This window comes from Cnephaeus nilssonii (genome assembly GCF_951640355.1).
Source record: "Cnephaeus nilssonii genome assembly, chromosome: 21".
NCBI classification, from domain to species: Eukaryota; Metazoa; Chordata; class Mammalia; order Chiroptera; family Vespertilionidae; genus Cnephaeus; species Cnephaeus nilssonii.
In genome coordinates this window covers 32,639,602-32,660,549 of record NC_137092.1, presented here as the reverse complement: position 1 = coordinate 32,660,549, position 20,948 = coordinate 32,639,602, and the positions used below count along the sequence as shown (strand labels likewise).

The 20,948-nt window shown below is 51.3% G+C and overlaps 1 protein-coding gene across 1 annotated transcript in view; it reads right to left on the bottom strand.

The window, feature by feature from the left end:
- PLXNA2 (plexin A2) overlaps positions 1-20,948 on the bottom strand; it is a 213,599-nt gene that overhangs the window by 54,934 nt on the left and 137,717 nt on the right. The window contains exons 9-12 of the mRNA XM_079761625.1: positions 17,843-17,957; positions 8,763-8,963; positions 6,669-6,765; positions 2,193-2,383 (exon numbers count right to left, since the gene is read on the bottom strand). Coding sequence (XP_079617751.1) covers positions 2,193-2,383; positions 6,669-6,765; positions 8,763-8,963; positions 17,843-17,957 — 604 coding nt within the window. The remainder of the gene's footprint in view (positions 1-2,192; positions 2,384-6,668; positions 6,766-8,762; positions 8,964-17,842; positions 17,958-20,948) is intronic.

The window sequence follows — 20,948 nt, the reverse complement described above, 5'->3', positions numbered from 1 at the left end:
CAAGCTTTCCGCCTGCCCTTGCCAGGCCTAAGCCTCCACTCAAGCTACAAAGTTTCAATTATAGAAGGTAAACAAATTCAAACAAATGGTGGCAGAATGGAGCTTGAGAGAGCAGGCCAGGGTTGCTGCCAGCAACAGGGGAAGCAAAGCTTTCCGCATACCCTGGCTGGGCTCACCCGCTTAAGGCAACAAAGTTCAATTATAACCCCAACACAAATGGCTGCCGGCCTCGGAGGGAGCCCCAGGCTTGGCTCCACTCCAGGCTACAAAGTTTCAATTGTAGAAGGAAAATAAATTCCAGATACCAGGGCCTCCGCTTGGGTTGCCAGGGGGCGTGGCCGGCCTGCAAACCACCACAGGCCCCTCGCTCAGGCCGCCCCACACCCCAAGGGAACCCCCACCTGATCCGGGACGCCCTTCAGGGCAAACCAGCTGGCCCCCACCCCTGTACCAGGCCTCTATCCTATCTAATAAAAGAGTAATATGCAGATTGATCATCACTGCAACACACAATATAGCTGCCCCCATGGGGTCAAAGATCCTGCCCCCATGTGGACACAAGATGGCCACCACAAGATGGTCAGCAGGAGAGGGCAGTTGGGAGGCACCCGGCCTGCAAGGGAGGGCAGTTGAGAAGGACCAGGCCTGCAAGGGAGGGCAGTTGAGAGGGACCAGGCCTGCAAGGGAGGGCAGTTGGAGGTGATCAACCCTGCAGGAGAGGGCAGTTAGGAGTGACCAGGCCGGCAGAGGAGGGAAGTTGGAGGCAAACAGGCTGGCAGCGGAGTGGTTAGGGGGTGATCAGGCTGGCAGGCAGAAGCGGTTAGGGGCAATCAGGAAGGCAGGCAGGCAAGCAGTTGGGAGCCAGCAGTCCTGGATTGTGAGAGGGATGTCCAACTGCCCGTTTAGGCCCGATCCCACCTAAACGGGCATTCGGACATCCCTCAAGGGGTCCCATATTGGAGAGGGTACAGGCTGGGCTGAGGGACAACCCCCCCCCTCCATGCACGAATTTCGTGCACTGGGCCTCTAGTGGTTTTATAATCAAATACACCCAAGCTAAAATTGGGGCTCTGACGCTTAACGGCTGTGTGAACTTGGGCAACTCACTCCCTTCCTCGGAGCCACGTTGTCTTCCGCTGTCAAATGGAGCTGAGAATGTATACTTCCCACGGTGGGTGTGAGGACTGCATGAGACCGCACCAACCAAGGCCACTACGTGGATATGAGCTCCCTCTCCAAATGACCCAGCTGTAGGTTAACAATATTCGTTTGATCGCGAGGGTTTTCTTTGCTCTGTTCTGCATCTTGGATATGATCATAAGGATGCTTCAGAGGTTTCCCAGGACCAGACAATACAGGGGAGAGCAGAGGTGCTTTCTTTGGCCGGGAGTGAAAGCGAGGCAGGAAAAGGGACAGAGCTTCTGCTCAGAAAAGCGGTAGAAGAAGAGGAGCCCGACCCTGCCTTCTTCAAACGCAGACCACGGTGGTGCCTGCCCAGGCCTCTCTGCCTCGTAACCAGAGGAACGTGCAATTAGTTTCACAGCCACAAGTGACAGTCAGCGAATTGGGAGCGGTGAAGAGTGATGAGCACATTAACGCCAGCAGAGTTAAACTCAACTATGCCTCTCCCAGGCCGTCCAAACCCCAGCAGCTGCATTTCCATGTACATCACCTATTCATCGTCCTTTGCAATTTGCTATTCAGGAAACATCATGCTTTTTTTTAGGATAATTAATTACCTGTTTCTTTCCATTAAAATGCACACACAACACGGGACAGAGTAAACCCTGGGAAATGGCATGGTGGCTGAGGTAGCGCCTGCCTTGACTTCCTCCGTGTTCAACTGTGCAACTCGGAGCTAATCTCAGCTGCTGAAATCACATTTCTGCTGAGACAAGCAAAACCTGCTTTCTGAAACGTGCACCTACCACGCGGCCAATTTCCCATCCAGTGCCGCCCCCCTTCCTGGCCAGCAGGCCTGGCTCTGCCTCCCTTGTTGGGTGCACGCACTTTCTTGCACAGGCGCGAGGGCACACTTCCATACACTTGTCACTGACACCTGGACCTGGGCCATCGAGACACCCCCGAGAGGCCAAGAACTCTTCCACGAAGGCTCGGCTGGCGCTCCTGTCCCACTGCCCTGGGGTCAGCTCCTGGCCATCCCATTCCGCTCTGGAACTCGGGGGACTCACCTCGGTGATCTGCGGGTTGGAGCACTTAACGTTGTAGCTGGACCAGTCGAGCCAGGGACTGGAGGGGCTGGCACAGTGCTGGTGGAGGGTGCACCTGCGCTCGCCGCTGCACCAGCCGCACTCAAACTTCCGGTCGGCCTTGAGGCACAGGCCGCAGCTCTCCCGCTGGGCCGCGCACTTGTAGAGGTGGACTGCAAAGACAGGAGGGCGGTCTCAGAGCGGGTGGGACGGGACCTCCCACAATTTACCCTCTTCTTACAGGTGTGACAGAAACGTCCCCAGCCACAGATAACATCAATAATCATCGTGATCATTGCAAGAACAATTGATGAATAATTAACAATAAGTGGAACATCTTAGTAATCACTTAAAGGCAATACAGAGCCCTAGCTGGTTTGGCTCAGTGGATCGAGCATCGACCTATGAACCAGAAGGTCACGGTTTCATTCCAGTCAATTGCGGGCTCGATCCACAGTAGTGGCAGGCAGGAGGCAGCCAATCAAGGATTCTCTCGCATCATTGATGTTTCTATCTCTCTCTCCCTTCCTTTCTGAAATCAATAAAAATATATTTAAAAAAAATAAAGGCAATACAGAAAATAACATTATTTAAAAGTTCTGGCTCCAGATTGAATCAGATGAGGGTGAGGATGAGGATGAGGGCTTTAATGGAAGCTTCACCCCTCCTTAGCCACGTGACAAAGACTTTGACCTCCTGGGACCTTGTTTACTTAATCCATAACATGGGGATAATCATCGTTTTCTGTGAGGTTTGAATGAGATGTAATATATTCAGTGCTAAGCACTGGGCCTATAACATACCTGATGTTCTGTACCTGCTTGTTATCTTTTCTTTGAACACAAACTACCTTCTTATGCCGCTACCTCTCTGACTCACATGTGGCCTCATCCTGAGATGGGAGGACTAACTTCCCCATTTCACATAAAAATGCAGCTCAGAGCTCAGCCGGCATGGCTCAGTGATTGAGCATCGACCTATGAACCAGGAGGTCACGGTTCGACTCCTGGTTGGGGCACATGCCCAGGTTGCGGGCTTGATCCCCAGTGTGGGGCGTGCAGGAGGCAGCTGATCAGTGATTCGCTCTCATCATTGATGTTTCTCTCTCTCTTTCCCTCTTCCTTCCTCTCTGAAATCAATAAAATTATATTTTTAAAAAATGAAGCTCAGAGACTTGTTCACTCTTGGAGCTCACTTAGGTGAGTGCCCCAAGCTGGGATCCTGAAATTCCAACTGGCTGTGCTGCTGGACTCTAAGTCCTGAGCAGGGAGGCAGCTGGCCCGGCACAGTGGTAAGTGGTGGGTCTGGGAGAGGCGTCAGAAAGGCCCGGCGGCTGGCAAAGTAGAGGCAGCACTGATGAGGAAGAGGGTTACCACCGTCCTGTTCATGCCCCTGTGGATGGAGAGGCTGTCCCCAGAGAGGACAAAGTGGCCACTTAGCAGGTCACTTTGAAGTCTGCAAATCCATTGCTGCTGCTCCTGTCATTCCCTGACTTAGAAGCCCTTGACCGGCCAGTTAGCAGAACTGTGTCTTGTGAGCCTGGGGTTTGGTTGTTGCCTGCTGGTGTTTTGAACTCAGAGTTCCAAGTAGAATCTATAGAAGCAGAATACTCAGGAAGTGGTTTTCCACTCAAGTCAAGCAGACATAGCTTTCAGGAGTCCTGGCGTGTCTCTGCGGGAGGCCGTGTACATGCCCCAGGGAAGGAGTAGTTTTTTATTCTTCCACAGGTTCTCATCCTCTTCCTCTGCTCTGTCAAGCGTACCCAGTCCCAGCTGTAGGGACTAGATTTAAACATCCACCTGCCCGTGGCTTCCTATGATAGGAATCCTAGGAAACAGGCATCTTACACTGAGCAAGCACACACTGAGCATTTGTCACTGTGCACAAATGGTCCATGTCTAGCATCTCATGGGATGCTCAGGATGACCTTGAGATAAGGGCATCCTTTCCCCCTTGCACAGATGGGGAACCTGGGGCGGAGAGAGGAACGGTATTGAGCCCGTGTCCACATTGCTGTGAGTGAGAGAGATAGGACGTGAACTCCGGCTTGTTAGAATCTAGAACTCGAGTCCTCAAATGCTATGGCCTCTTCCACCCAATGTGGTGCATAGCCTCCAGGATCCTGGGGCTCTGGGTGGGAGACGGAGGTGAAGATGGCATCGCCCGTGCACTCAAGAGCTGCTTAAAAGTTGTCCTGCACCGCAAGGGAGGGTTCTGATGCGACAGCTTGGATGTGGCGGTTTTTCTTTAAGCTCCAGGTGCACAGGCAACCTCTGGGAACTGAGCCTGGAAGCTCAGCAGGGGAAATGTCTATCTCTTAGCACCGAGAAAGTGTGGCCTGGGTACGAGGAGAAAGAGAAAAACACAAAACCCCTCCCTGGCTCAGTTTCTCGCCCCCGTGTAAGCAGCATGGGTTTTCAGGCAGCGTCCGGGACAGGGAGCCGCAGCCCATGGATCTGAAGCCTTTGCAGGGCCTGCTGTGGCCTCGGTCTCCCTCCCGGTGTCCCCGGGGTGACCCTCAGGCGCAGGGAGAGGCCTGTGGCAACCCCAGCTGTTTGAACTGTGGTGAGGCATGTGGCTCACAGTGGGGGGGGGGGGGGGAAGGGGGAGGGTGGGTTCGGGGGGGGGGGGGGAGGAGGCGTCACACCCCACAGTGGCCTCAGTCACTGGGAAGACAGAGATGTGGTTCAGCGTGAGCTCTGAAATCAGACTCTCTTGGTTCAAACCCTGGCTCTTACTATCTGACTCTTGGTCCATTTCTTTTCTTGATTTTTTTCCAGCTTTATTGAGGTAAACTAAATAAGGTCGTATTATATTGAAATCAGGATGCTTTGCTATACACATACACAAGGAAAGGATTCATTTCATTTAGTTCATTAACACACACATCCTTCACCATATACATAGTGAGAACATGTAAGTTCTACTCTGCATGCAAATTTTAATTGTACTACACGGTGTTCTTAGCTAAAATCACCATGTTTTACATTAGATCATCAGACCTTATTCATCTTCTAGCTGAATGTTTGTACCTTTTTATACACCTCTCCCTGGTCCCCCCACCCCCAGCCCTGGCAACCACTCTTCTACTTCCTGTTTCTATGAGTTTGCCTTTTTTTTTTTTTTAAGATTCTACATATAAAGATATCATATAGTATTCGTCTTAAAAATGCAAAACACGTTGTGAGTTGGCACATTTGTGCAGGGGCCCTGCTATATATGTAGTCTAGACCAGTGATGGGCAACCTTTTGAGCTTGGTGTGTCAAACTTCACCAAAAAACTGAGCATAACTCGGGTAGTGTGTCACTATGAGGAAAAAACTAACTCCAAGACTCTAGTCGTAAATGTTTCATCCTCAGGAGCAGCAAATGTTTTATCCTCGGCATGCGGCCGCGTGTCATCAGAAATGGCTACGCGTCTCAGTGCTGACATGCGTGTCATAGGTTTGCCATCACTGGTCTAGACACATCACTTCAGTCTTAGTATAGGTGCTGTCGAAGTGAGCACTCTGGTCCATTTCTTAACCTCACTGGGTCTCGGGTTTTTAATCTATAAAATGAGCATAATACTGGTGCATACCTATCCGGGTTGTTGCAATGATTTAAAAAATAATCTCAGCCTGCCTGGCATGTCTCCGTGGTTGAGCGTCGACCTATGAACCAGAAGGTCATGGTTCAATTCCAGGTCAGGGCACATGCCCGGGTTGCGGGCTCGATTGATCCCCAGGGTGGGGTGTGCAGGAGGCAGCCGATCAATGATTCTCTCTCATCTTTGATGTTTCTCTCTCCCTCTCCTCCCTTCCTCTGTGAAATCAATAAAAATATATTTAAAAAATAATCAATGCGTGCTCATCAAATTGGAGGTGCCTTTGCCATTCTTGAGAGCATGATGGAATGTTGGTATTGACTGAACTGCGGGTACACCTGCCTGGCACATTGGAGGAGCAGCACACGATGAATGAGGGTGAGCCTCCGGGAGAGCCCCCTGCATCAGCCCAGCTCCTTCCTGAACTTCCTGCGCCCGCTGTGCACTTGAGTCCCCATGCCGGCCTCTCCCACCCACCCCGGGACCAGGGAGCAGCCTTGAAAAGCTTCTTTGTGCCAGGACGGGACCAGGACCTGATTGGAAACAAGACCCCCATTTCCAGGGGGACTGGTGGGACATTCCGCCCCCTGCTCCCCGAGGTCAGGTTCCACAGACACTTCAAAGTCTCTGGGAGCCGAAGGAAACCGCGATGAGCCGGCAGCCACGGCGGATGCTCTGGTTGTAATAAAACAGGGATCCCAACAGGACTCCTTTGATGGCTCCAAACGTTGCTTTCGGACCCTCGGAAGAGTTCCGCTGACAGAGGCAGTGTGTTATTCATGGCACAGCGGCCGCAGGCTCTGATCCCGCCAGCCCCGGGCTTTCCCGGGGTCACGGACAGATCACAACTTTACCCAGAAGCAGCCGCTTACCTTTCAGGTCCTGAGGGTTGTCGATGATGAAATTGCCATTCCACACCACGGCAAAGTCCACGGCCAGGTTGCTGATGTCCATCCCGTCGTACTGGTACTGCGGGAGAGGGCAGAGGCACATGCTGGTGAGGCTACCACAGGGGGCAGGGATGCTGGGCGTCTCAGGGGACCGGGGCTACAGCAGGAAAGAAGCGAGGGACTCCGGTTCCCTGGGCTGAGAAAGCAGCAGCGGGCCAATCAGAGGAACCCCATGTGCCGCTCAAATATCTCTGAGGCCCACCACCCTGGCTCCTAGGCCAGTGGTCGGCAAACTCATTAGTCAACAGAGCCAAATATCAACAGCACAACGATTGAAATTTCTTTGGAGAGCCCAATTTTTTAAACTTAAACTTCTTCTAACGCCACTTCTTCAAAACAGACTCGCCCAGGCCGAAAACAGACTTCTGCGCATGGGCCCTGAAGTTTCAATCGCACTGTACGTGCGCGCCCGCACGTGGTATTTTGTGGAAGAGCCACACTCAAGGGGCCAAAGAGCCGCATGTGGCTCGCGAGCCACGGTTTGCCGATCACTGTCCTAGTCACTAAGGCCAACAGGATCCAGCTCAAACCCCTTAGCTCGGCATTCAGTGCCTTCCAGGTCCAAACCGACTCCTCCAACCTTCTCTTCCTCTGCTCTCCTCCAGAAATCTCTGAACCCACTTGACTGTAAGCCAACTCGCCCCCGTCCCCCGCCCCCCCCCCCCCATGCCTCTGTTCCCTCCTCACAAGGAATGCCCCCTCTCCCTATGACATGGTCCTTCACCCACCCTTATCTTCCTGGTCTAGCTCAGACTCGCCTTCCCCAGGTGTCTTCTCTGACACCCCTGCCAGCCCTCCCCAGGCTCTCTGTCCCCTGGGGTTGCCAGCTTCTGTCTTTAACCCGGGACTGTTTCCCGTGCAAGTCTACTCTCTCCAGAGGTGCATGTGCTGCCTGTAAACCCCAGAGCCTCGAGCAGAGCATGTGTGTAACACACGGTTGGCTGGGCCCTGCATGGTCCTTTCTTTCTGCACGTGAGCTTGACCTTGGTCAACACTCTGCTAGGGAAGGGCCCAGAGCCTCATGGGCAGATACCTGATCAGCTCTGCCACGAACGGCCTCAAGCTGTGTCCAGGAGTCGACTCTCTATGGTGCTGACCCCACAGAGGATGTGTAACCCCGCCACACACGTCAGAAATAGCCTCTCTCGGTGGCCCAGGCCCTGTGTCTCCGTGAAGGGGACCTCTGGGAACCCCCGCCCCAGCCCCAGCCACTTAGCTCTCAGGGCATGTCCCCACCAGCCCTTTTGCCCGGAGCCCCTCCTGCCACCTTCTCCCTTTGTTGTTCCATTTCTTTCTTGTCCCAACTTCCCTTTGTGCTTGGCGGCCTTCCACCGATTACAAATTCCATCAAGCGCCTGTGACCCGGCAATCTGACAGCTCCCTGATAAGAGGCCCAGATCCTCTTTATCTCTCCCGGGCGAATTAGCTTCCCTCAACACCTTTGTCATGTCACCCCCATCTCCCGCTGACCTCCCACCTGCGGAGACAGGGAGTTGGCAGATAGGAGATCTTCTCCGGGCTGCTATTATAATTAAACACCTCGGGCTTTCTGTCTGGCGTTTGGAATTGGTTGAACCCTGGCTGCTCTTGAAACTCACGACCTCCACTTCCTTCCTTCCCGCCTCCCCCCATCCCATCCTGCTTCCTGCTGGTCTCTCCTGCGCAGCGCCCTCCTGTTGGTTTATCCACTCCCTGAATGGGGACGGGGTTTGCAGGGTCCGACTGGCCTTGGCTGAAGTGTCGCCAAAGTCCGAAAGGCACTCATCCAACTCAGAAAGGGCACAGAGCTCTCGGCTCTGCCGTTAGGGTGCGCACAGCACTCCCGCTCCTCTGACACTATCGCCTGATCGGCGCTCGCTGAGGGGCCTGGCATGCATGCCTGCCCCTCTGTCCTCTGCCTCTGGGATCTGCCTGTGGACCTGGGAGGTTCTGGAAGCTGGGGCAGGCCAGGCTGAGGCCTTGGCAGGGGTGAGAGAAGCCCTGCTCCTGGCAGGGCCCAGGCCCGAGTCCTCTTACCGAACTGTTCTGGCACTGGACGCTGGAGCTGTTGAAGCGCAGGGCGGGGACCCGGTGGACGGCCCCCTGGATGTTGAGGACACACTCATAGCCTCGCTGGCCGGACTGAGGCTGGGGCAGGTTTCGAGCCTTAAGGGTGATGGGCTTTACTTCCCCGACGGGTATCAAGATCTCCTCCGTGGGCACCAGCTGGGGACAGTCCTGGGGGAGCAAGCAGAGAGGTTCTGTCTGTCCGGCTCACACCTTCCTGCTCACCTGAGGCAGGGCAGAGGACAGGGCCCGAGGCCAGGCCAGACCCTTTGGTATCCCGGTGGGCTGCCCAGGAGAAAGACATGCCTCCCTCAAGGGGCATGTGGCGTCAGCAGGGAAAATGAAATCGATCTCTTAGCTCCCGGCCTTGATACTGTTATTCCCAGCCCACAAGTTGTCCGGGATCTGGTATGCGTGTTACCCTTCAGGAATTAATTTCCAGGCACTGGTGTGACAGCCTGTGGATTTTATCTCCCGAGACACAGGATGAAAGAGGCTCCCTGCGTCCCTGCCTCCAACCTGGAACCCCCACCTCTCGGTTCCACTCATCTCCCCAGCCCCTCGCACTGTCCCTGCCTGAGGCGGTCTGTTATCAGCAGCCTCAGCTCCCAGCTCCCACTGCGGCCTTTCCAGGAGGCTGGTCAGCCTCCCAGCAATGCTCTAAACACTGGCTCTGGCCTTTTATCTCATTTCATTACCAGGCCCTGCATGGATGCCACGTTGCTCTGAAAACAAAACTGAAACACACACACACACACACACACACACACACACACACACACACACACACACACACAAAACAGGTCTTGATGGGGAGATGCTCTGAGAAGGACCCTGAGAAAGGAAGTGATTGCTTTTCCTCAGTTCTGTTCCTAGATGTTGCTTCTCCAGCTCCCCGCAGCCCCGATCCCCTGCCCACTTTCTCCCTCTCCAAGGAAGACAGAGTCCAGTAGCCTCGCTCAGTGAGGACCTGGCTGTCACCTCCCCCTGCAACCATTTCCTGTTTCCAGGGATCAACTAGGAAAATTCTGGAAGATGGTGCCTCTCTCCCTATCCCCTTCCCGTCTGCTGTGGTTCGCAGAGGGAGCGCTGGGGAGTCTGCGGGGTTGATGCCCTTACCCTGCAGAGGGAGCTACTGGCATTGAGTGCCTGGGGGCACGGTCACAAGCAATACATTGTCCTGATGCTGGAGACGAACCTTAAGGCCCAACATTGCTCAACAGGCAACGTTCAGCAATGGACAGCCTTAGAGGGAAACCGGGAGAGCTGGGCGTAGGCAGGTTCTTCCTTTCTCTGGGCCTCGGATGCAGGCCCTTCACAACCTGGCCCCTGCCTACCTCCTTCGCTGCGGTTCTTGTGGCATCAGGGTCCAGCCATGTGAGCTTAAGATTAGTTCTGAGGGACCAGCCTTACTCATCATCCACCTCTGGTCCTTTGAAGGTACTTTTCTCTCTATGGGAAACACTCACTCCTCCCCCCACCCCCAATCTTCCTCCTGGCCCACCTTTAGCTAATTGCCTCTAATTAGTCTGCAAACTCAGCATCTCCCTCTTTTTTAAAAAAATATATATTTTTTATTGTTTTCAGAGAGGAAGGGTGAGGGAGAGATAGAAACATCAATGATGAGAGAGAATCATTGATTGGCTACCTCCTGCACACCTCCTGCTGGGAATCAAGCCTTCAACCCCGGCATGTGCCTTACCAGGAATTGAACTGTGACCTCCTCCGGGTTCATAGGTCAACTGAGCCACAATGACTGGGCAGCATCTCGTTTTTTGGGAAGCTGTCCCTGAGCCTCTCCCTGCACTGGCCTCCCGGCTGGGTTACGGATATCCTCCCCTGATCGCCTCTAGCCCTCAGAATTGGTTTCTGGCTGGCCTGCCCTTCTCACTGGTCTGTGAGCCTTGAGGATCAGGCCCTGTGTCCCCAGTCTTTATCCCAGTTCCGGACAGGTAGTGGATACCTGGTCATTGCTTCTGGGCGGGTAAATGAAAAATGAGAAAACAAAGCAGCAGACAAAAAGATCTCTAGCTTTCCTTCTAGATCCTACTTCTAGATTCTTTTTAATATATATATATATATATATATATATATATATATATATATATATTTTTATTGATTTTTACAGAGAGGAAGGGAGAGGGATAGAGAGTTAGAAACATCGATGAAAGAGAAACATCGATTAGCTGCCTCCCGCACCCCCCTTTCCCCCACCACTGGGGATGTGCCCGCAACCAAGGCACATGCCCTTGACCGGAATCGAACCTGGGACCCTTCAGTCAGCAGGCCGACGCTCTATCCACTGAGCCAAACCGGTCAGGACTATTTCTAGATTTTTTTACAGAGGAGGAGACAGCCCTGCCTTCTGGACATCAAGACACTGGAGAAGGAGTTCGATTGCCCAAGCTGGGTTGGAAGTGGCCATTGTTTCTGGAATCACACAATTACCAAACTGGTACGCCCATGTCTATGAAGAAATCTGAGGATTTACGAAAAGCTGGACCCAAGGGAAAGTTCCCATGGAAACCTATCTAGGAGGCCTGCACGAAGCTCCGGGTGCTGACCCCGGCCTGCGGGCCAGCTGCATGCGAGGACCCAAGCAGGCAAGGTTTCCATGAGAGCCGGGATCACAGGGCGACCCCAGAAAGAGGGGTCCCTGTTCAGAAGCCAGTCCCTCAAGCTGCCAACTCATAAACTTGCTCTTTGCCGAGTTTTAACCTTTATTCCCTGCGGGTACTCTTGAGAGAGTCTTTCATATATTTATAGCCCAGAAAAAAATAAACACCACTTTAGGGAAACCCAGGCATCCTATGGAAAAGGAGGTACTGCTTCCTGTGAGTGGCTAAAAAAATCCCCATTGAGTCTAATAAATTGGAATGTTAATTTAGACTAGAAATGAGGCTGAGGTACAATGTGTGTGTGTGTGTGTGTGTGTGTGTGTGTGTGAGAGAGAGAGAGAGAGAGAGAGAGAGAGAGAGAGAGAGAGAGAATAAATCTTCAGACCTGGGACTAGTTGACACATTGTAAATGATGGCCATTGTTTTTCATCTCTAATGAGCCCGGAGAACAAATTCAGATTTCAGTAGCAGAGCATTAAAGATGTGCTTTTGGAAGTATAATGTCTTGGGTTAGTAAACAGGATTGTAGAATGCTTTTAACTTCGATAAAAAGATATGCTTATATAGGTATTTGTTTTATTATGAGGGCTCTTAGGAGTTTCTTTTTTTTCCTATGAAATTCTTACATTTTACAAAAATTCCTTATGGTCTGCTGTTTCAGACCTTTTGGCACTACATTTAAAGACAATTTTTAAAAATATATATTTTTATTGATTTCAGAGAGGAAGGAAGAGGGAGAGAGAGAGAGAGAGAGAGAAACATCAATGATGAGAGAGAATCATTGATTGGCTGCCTCCTGCACGCCCCCCCCCCCCCCACTGGGGATGGAGCCTGCAACCTGAGCATATGCCCTGACCAGGAATCAAACCGGTGACCTATTGGTTCCTGGGTTGACGCTGAACCGCTGAGCTACACCCGAATGGGCTAAAGATAATTTTACTGGGGGCTTCCCAAATGCCTAAACAGGCTCCAAGATTGCCCCAGGAGACAAGGATGTCTTATGCTTTTGCTTGTGTATTTGGCTGTTTCTCTCAGGCCATAGAGAGTAGGATTCGTCCTGCTAGTCTCTCAGGCAAAAGAAAAAAGTGGTTGGTGGCCAGGTACATGCCTTCTTGGGAAACAGGGGAAGACAGAGACCTCCGGGGCTGTGAAATGCTCTGGAGCAGTGGTCGGCAAACCGTGGCTCGCGAGCCACATGCGGCTCTTTGGCCCCTTGAGTGTTCTAACGCCACTTCTTCAAAATAGACTCGCCTAGGCTGAAAACCGACTTCTGCGCATGGGCCACGAAGTTTCAATCACACTGTACGTGCGCGCCTGCACGTGGCATTTTGTGGAAGAGCCACACTCAAGGGGCCAAAGAGCCGCATGTGGCTTGCGAGCCGCGGTTTTCCGACCACTGCTCTGGAGGATGCAGCACCGAGGGGGCAGCGAGTCGTGGGTGGAAATCAGTGACCAGGGCTGAAGGCAGGCGCAGCAGAGCGGGTGGCCCAGAAAATTGCCAAATTGTCAGAAATGCAATACCCCTAGAGCCTGAGGAAGGTGATGGCTTTTATAAGCTACAATGAGGCCTCCCCAACCTGTTTGCTTCTGTGAGCGTGCACACACACACACACACACACACACACACACACACACACACACAGTTCCTGTCCTAATAACAAGAGACAAAAAACCATGCTATGCTTCTTCTTCCGTGGGACGGAAGGACTGTCACTAACATCGATAAGACACCCGTTGCTACTACTGGCCTCCCAGCGTGGACCGGCCTCTCGAGCTCATCTTATTCTGTTTCTAGGCAGCAGCATCACCTCCTTAGCAGCCACCTGAGTTGCCATCAGGATGAACAGATGCATTTGGGAATATCCCAGGGACACGGGGAGGCTGGGAGGAGGCAACACGACCACAGGGAGGGCAGGACCCTGGCACAGGAGCCCTATGACCTTAGGGTGGCATCGCCCTCCCATTCAGCTGTGCATCGCCAGCGTTCAGTGCTAGGGACCCTCCGCCGCCCTCTGAAACGACTTCTCCCACGTGAAAATGGCATTATCTTCACCCACTGGACTTCAAAGAGAGAGAGCAGCCAGCATCCTGGGCCGCTAATCGGATTTATTTGGTTCTATCTTTCCCCTGGGGCAGGGCATAAAGAAGATATTTATGTATCTACATCTAACTAGGCCTGGCTTAGCCATGGAGGGAGATGAGCTTTTAAAGCTGAAAGCCATACATACTCCCGTGCACTCCGCTCGCTAACACCATGTCGCAGCTGGATCCAGCCCGAGGAGGTGGAGGATTTGGGGGCTCCCATCACAGATCCTCTGTGCTCTGAGGTGGTGGGGGGCGGAGGGGGGAGGCTTAGTTCACAACCTTATGGGAGTTCAAGAGATGGTTCAACTGCAATTCCGTTTCCTCATCTAGAAAATGGGGCCGAGAATGACTGACGACACCAGCTTGCATGAAAGGGTATAAAAGTATGTTGTAAATGATAATACATGGAATGAACAAGGTTAATATTGTTACTGCATATTTCTCGCATGTGTATACCTAAACCTGTTTATTTTTCCATAATAGAGTCCATTTCATAGAGTAAATGAGATACACAGGTATTTAAAATATTGCTTATAGAGTAAGCACTCAGTAAATGTTTACTGCTGTGTTTTCATTTTTTGCACCTGCATTCACTCCAGAATAGCGCTTCCTTGTTGTCAAGTCTACGCGTGGAGTTGGGCCACCAGTCCTCTGGAAGGAAGTGGGCAGACCTACCGCACAGGCCGGCGGCCTCTGTCTCTGGGTGTGGCACTAGTGACCCACCTTCCAGGGGCAGTTTCTCTATCCATGGAGAAGGGTCCCTCTACCGCCTGAACCCTTAGGACCAGCAGCAACAGGCCAGACCACGGTCAGGTCCTCCAGTGTGGCTGTGGCCAATGCAGACAGAGACGCTAACTGGCCCTGATTTTCTGGAGAAAGCAGACCGTACTCAGCTTTTTTGGATGCTTGAGTTCTCTGTAGCCTTGGGCAAAAATCCTGAATTTGTAGCATCTTGGTTACTATGTATGTCAAATATGAATTATGTGAAACTGCAGGTCTGTTGCGAGAATCAATTGAGATGCCATATGTCAGTGGTTCTCAATCTTCGGGCTAACCTGGGATGAGGCCCAAGAATTTGAATTTCTAACACGTTCCCAGGTGCTGTGGCTGCTGCTCTGTACCCCCCATCCCACCCGCCCCCCCCCCCCCACACACACACACACGCTGAGAGCTCCTGTCACATGTGAGAGAACTACAAATGTGTAACGCATTCGTGTTGCTATGCAAATCAACGCAGCTAATCAGTTATATGTTGTTTCTAGGAAGTACACACCTAACATTTTGATTCAGAGTTAGGGGGTGCCTTACTGCAAGTATAAAAGAGATATTCTAGGAACCCCAAAGAGGCACCTACGGGGTTTCCAATCTCCAGAAGAACCTGAGGCTGTCAGAGAGGACTCCTAGTAGAGTTGGGGAACCTCTCCCAAGCTGGACACGTGCATCTTTGCACATTCTCAGGAATGGGGTTCCCATAAGCAGAGCTCTGGACAGAGAGCAGGGCAGGGGGGCGGGGAGGGGAGCTATGCGCTGGGATGGGCTGCACAGTGGCAAGGCTTGGCAACCCGCTGGGAGCCTGCACCTTATTTCCCTTCCTGAGAAAAATCAGGGGCTGATGGAGTCTGGGCTTCCCTCACCGGCCTCGGGAGAGCCTACCCTGGGACCCTCGGCCTGTGCATATGAGCAGGATGAGAGGGGTCCGCCCCATTCCTGTTCGGGGAGGTGGGAGGTGCGGGGAGACAAAGGCACCTCTCCTACTCCAGGGACCAGACGTTAAGGAGGAAAAGCAAAACTACAAGGCAATGGGAAGCCTCTGGGTTCCCCCCAGGCCTCTTTCCATATTGATTCAATCCTGAGATGCAAGGGGTGGGGGTGCGGGGGCTAAAGCTCCTCTCAGGCCCAGCTCTCTGGACTGCATGGACCTCAGGCCTCAATCTCAGCCCCGGGGCTGAGAGGAAGCTGTGTTCCAGTGGCTTCTAAAAGGCAGAGGGAGGCCCGCATGCTTCCAATTAGCCTTCTGGGGCCCAGCTCCCCACCCCCCAGGCCTCCCCCCCCCCCCCCCCCCACCGCCTCCACACCAGGCAGTTTATTTGTCTTGCTCTGTGACACTCCTGCCCTCGCTCCAGCTGCTGGCGGTTGCAGGCTTGGCTTTGGGTTTCTCCTGCCCGAGGGGGAGCCCCTAGGAGCAAATGCAGCAGCTGTTCCTTCTTGTCCAGGGTGTCTCTCTCTCTCTCTCTCTCTCTCTCTCTCTCTCTCTCCTGTGGTCCGCCTCCATTTATTTCTGTATTTTCTTAAGGAACTTAGCAGTTTAGAAGTAGCCAATGTGAAGGCCAGTCTCTGAGACTATCTGGATCCTTTGCTGCCTGAGCAGGTCTGCCCGTGGCTTCTGGGCTTCCTGGCCCACCTCCCTCCCTTCCCATTCTTCCATTCACTTCCAAGCTGGGGTGACCAGCCCACTCCATTCCCTCCGCACGCTCTCAGGCCTCTCCGACCGGTGAGAAGACAGGCCTGAGAGCAGTTTCAGCTCCTGCAGAACCCCGGGCCTGGGATGGATTCCCAGGGTCCACAAAGACCCGTGCACTGCTTACTGGTGGGCTACGTCAAAGCCGAGCAACTGGCTGGAGGAGAAACCTTTCCTCAAAGGTTTTCAAGTGACTACTATGTATCCCATCCCATCATGAGGCACCTGGGGGTGGGTCTGCCTTAAATCCCCTTGGGCACTGTCTATGTTTCTCTTATACGACAGGCAAATTCCATTTCTTCTGGCTGAATATAACACATATTGCTTCAGAAACTTAGAGTTCAAGGCCAAGAGTATGTGTTTGGGAAACCTTTCAAAGGCCTGCTTTCTTTATTTTTTATTATAATTTAAAAAGTGTTTTTAGCTTTATTGAGGTATAATTGACAAATAAAATTATCAAAATATATCAAGGCCTGCTTTCTTATGTTTATCCATGAAAGCAGCCAGCACATCTATCAAGATTAGGAGGCACGTGAGGCTCTATTTCTTGATATCTTAGACACATAGATCCAAGGAACCCTTTCTATCAATGGCATTTGGGTAGAGTGGTCCTTGGTCCATCCATTCTTTCAGGCATGCATTCCACAAACATTCACTGAAGAAGGCACTGAGGACTTAAAGGTAAGATGTAACCTTTGCCTTCAAGGATCTTGTGGTTTAGTCCAAGAGGGAGACATGTATAGAGAGGCTATAGCAATAAGTGCAAATGCTACTTGTCACCTATTTATGTTTGTGGATTTCTAAAAGGTAGAATAAGAGGGGATGGTTAGCCCTAGCCAGTTTGGCTCAGTGGATAGAGTGTCCGACTACGGACTGAGGGGCCCCAGGTTCGATCCCAGTCAAGGGCATATACCTCAGTTGCAGACTTGATCCCTGGCCTTGGTCGGGGCCTACGTAGGAGGCAACCAATCGATGTGTCTCTCTCACATTGATGTTTCTCTCTCTCTGTCTTTCCCCCTCCCTTCCACTCTCTCTAAAAGTCAATGGAAAAATATCCTCGCTTGAGGATTACAAGAAAAAAAAAAAAAGAGGGATTGTACATATGCACATGTGTGAATGCATAAAGTCTCTACAGTTGTTCAAATGCAAAAGAACTGGGAAGGGGAAGGGGAATTGACCAAGCAGGCTTCATTGTCCTAAGGCATAGCGTGAACATGTAAGAAAGTTCACATCAGTGAATAATCATTGGATGGAATATTCATAGAAAGATAAGCAATTGTTTTTTTTCACTGTTTTGATAACAAAGGTGGGTCAGGCCTTAGGGATGAAACATGGACTACATAATAAAATGGGACTTTTAGCAAGGCCTGGTTCTTTCCACTCGCTGAATTTCTCTCTCTCTATAGGCCACCCACCCAGTCATACATCAGAGTCAAAGAATCACTGAATTTCACACTTGGAAGAGAAGCTGGCATGAAAGAATGGTTGAGAGTGAATGTTCTATTTAACTAGACTATGTCTGCAGCCAAGCAAAGGGCTTAGACTCAAAGAATAAATGCCATTCACTGCACTTTTCTAGACCCTGGAGTCTGTTTGGTGGGATATGTTTCCTCTAAGCTTTCAGCCTCAACCTTCCATTCCCCTCAAGCTTTTGAATTCATGGAGTCTTAGGAGTCTACTAGATACAGCGCACTTTCTCTGCCTCTGGGGTGTTTCCTGCCACGTTCTGAACTTTACAATAACAGGGCTTTCTAACATGTAGAATCTCTGGAAGAAGACCAAGATGGGCCGGAGCCAGGAGATGGCCAAGCTGCTGGATTGACCATCTGAAAGGGAGGGCCACTCCGATTCACTGGGAACAATGCCAGGCCAAAGTGATCCCCGCTTACCTCCGAAATATTGATCCGGCCCTCCTGGAAGGAGCAGGTGGTGGGGTCGTGAGTGCAGAGGTTGCGGTACTTGCACCAATGGCAGCGGAAGGCGCTGTTGACACAAGACAGGCACCTGCAAGGACGAACACAGTCAGAGGCAAAGAGAAGGAAGCAGAGAGGGAGGATAAGGGTGCGAGGTAGCCTATGTATCCTGATGTTAGTCTGTTATCCTAGTCTTATTCTCAGGAGAGTATATTGATGGGGCAGCCCTCAACACTGATCATTGTGGATTCTCCTTCTAAGCTATTCACAGGATGAGAGAATTGAAAAAAAAATAAATAAATGAGTCCAGAGTAGAAATATTGTAACTTATGAAGCACAGGTGTGCTAGAGCTGGCCTGTATCAGTTCATGAGAACTGGTTATTTATAGCCTCAGGAATTTTGCAAGTGGGTTGATAGCTTGAAATCGGCCACAGGGAGTATTTACACCATAGGAATTGGCAAACACTAATATGAAGTTTTCCAGGCAAATTCCACTTTTCTGGCTGAATATAACATATTGCTTCAGAAACTAAGAGTTCAAGGCCAAGAGAGGGTGTTTGGGAAACCCTTCACAGGCCTACTTATAAGACAGAAAGGCTGAAAGAGCACTGGGGTAGAAACTGGGCAGCTCCGATTCCAGTCTTGCCTCTGCCTCTGCCACTGGGGTCACCCCGAGTCAGTCACTCCACCTTCTGAATAGGAATGTCTTCATCTGTCTGTAATCAAACTTTCCTGGCTCCTCCACAGGGATGTTTAGCATCAAACCAGAGAATGTATAGGAAATGGTTTTGAAAAATACAATGCTAAATGTATTATTTTCAAGCCCTTAAATGACCTGTTATTTCAAACTCTCAAATCATATTTGTTAATGATTGGTTCACATCACTTGTGTTCCTGAGCTTTGGGAGTTAAACAGTATTAAATGGAAACTTTGTCTGGCTCTCCAAGTAGCCAGGCATAGGTGGCAATAGGCTGTGTGGCTCATGCATTTTTGCCAGGGTGAGCGCTTCCCTCCCTGCCTTTCTACCTGCAGGATGTGCATATGATTTTGGCTCTGTGTGTATGACCAGACCATTAGAATGGGAATGGTTTCTGTAACCTGGGGTTGGTCTTCCTGCCCCTCCACAGCTTCCCTAGCCTAGCCTTTCATGACTTGACAACCTGGAAGGGACACGGCCGGGGCTGCAGTCTGGCGCCACCTGGTGGGGGCTCTCATTACATTTGGGTGGATGGGGCTCCATCCCTGGGGGCCATTGGCTGTGTGCTGGGTGCATTAGCCAACTGCATTCATCTCCCCCATTTGTTTCCCCTCCCGATATGCCCAAAGTGACTTCATTTATGAGCTTAGGCCAGATTGACTGATTCTTGCTAACACCTTGCGATTCAGCAAGTAAATAATGACAATGGTCCAAGGATGATGAGATGGGGTTCTAAGCCTGGCTCTTCCACGGACTAATTTTGTGCCTTTCGTTGAAGCACTTGTCCTCTGCAGGCCTCAGTTTACCACACTAATAGGGGAGACTGAACTTGGTTCGGTGACTTTTTACTATGAATGCCAGGAGAGATAGTTTTTGGTAATAAAAAGAGAGCTGCTTTTTTTGTCTTTCCTAAGACTGCTTGGGACAGCACCTTTGTTGCCACAGCAATGCATGGTTGAAAGTGGTGACATCACATTGGACTGCCATTGAGATGAGAATGCGCTCACAAACAGTGGGTTCCATCACCACTGTGTTGGAGTCTGAGAAGAAGGTTGGGAGGTTCTTTTCCCAAGATGCTTGCATTTCCCAGAACAGGGATATCTGGGATTAGAATGCAGTGGTTAGTGGGCAATGTTGTCTGTTTTGACTTCAGCCCTATTGCCCTGTCCTGGCTCCTCCTCCCCCCCTCCCCCTGGACCATTTTTAATACTTGTCCTTTCTCAGCACATCTGTTGATTTGTCCCAAATGGGGCTCAGCCATGTCTCCTTCCTTAACTACTGTGGAGGCCCGAGAACTCTAGCAGATGATTCTAATCATCAAAATCAAGAGCAGGGAAGGGGAGAAATGAGGACTGGCTCATTGGTCTGTTTTAAGGGCTAAAGATTCCTCCCAGGTTTAGCTGCAAACAGACCCTCTCCCCATGTGGCTGCTGAGTCCATCATGCCCACCCTATAGACGTGATGCCTTGGACTTCTGCCTATTATGTAGACCCCAGGCTGTTCTTGTCCCAAACAATGGGAAAGATGGGCCCATAGAATATTCTCAATTACTGTTTCCTCTGGTATGGAGTTGTTGTTTGATCTCGCTCCTTGCTGAATGTCCAAGATCACTGGTCCAGTGACCATTGTTCCCACTTTGTATGAAAGAAGTCTCAGTTTCTTTCCCAGAGAGGATCAGCAGAAACTGAATGTGGATCCATTTCTCCACTGCTCCTAGCTCTTCCAGCTTCCTGAGCAGCTGTAGGATCTCATAGCTTGTGGGCACCCATTGGTAGACTTTCTGCTGCCGTAGAAGCTGGTGAAGTCAGTTGGGCTGTATTCAAGCCCCTCTGGAAGCTGGGGTTTAGTCTGGTTCCCACCTCCTTTTTAAAAAGTTGAAGGCTGGGTTTGGACCACAGTGGAGTTAAAGCCTCCTCTCCCTCTCCCAGCCCAGGTCCTTATCCTGGGTGCTGGGCAAGGCTATTGCCCCATCCCGGTCCCTCCTCTGGGGGTAACTGCATGCAGAGCTGAGTCTTATCTCTGAGTCCCTCTTCATTTGGTCATGGATGACATGTCTAAACTCTACCCACTGTCAATCTCTACGTTCAAATGCTCCACCAATTGGTCAGAAATGAAGACTTTTTCTTATGGTTCTGGACCATGATCTTTGTCTTTACTTCAAACTTTCTTTTTACTCTCTTAGCTTGAGATCTGGAGGTAGGGTTGTTGGGGGCGGGGGGCGGGCGGGCAGGCAAGGGAGTCTGAATGAGACCCCAGGCTCTGGTCTGTGATTGCCATTCGGATGAATGGAACTGAATAAACTGAATGGAACTGGAGAGTAACCTTGATGGAGAGCTTCCCTTGTTCCAGACAATGTACTGGGCCCCATAGGAAGACTGAGAGG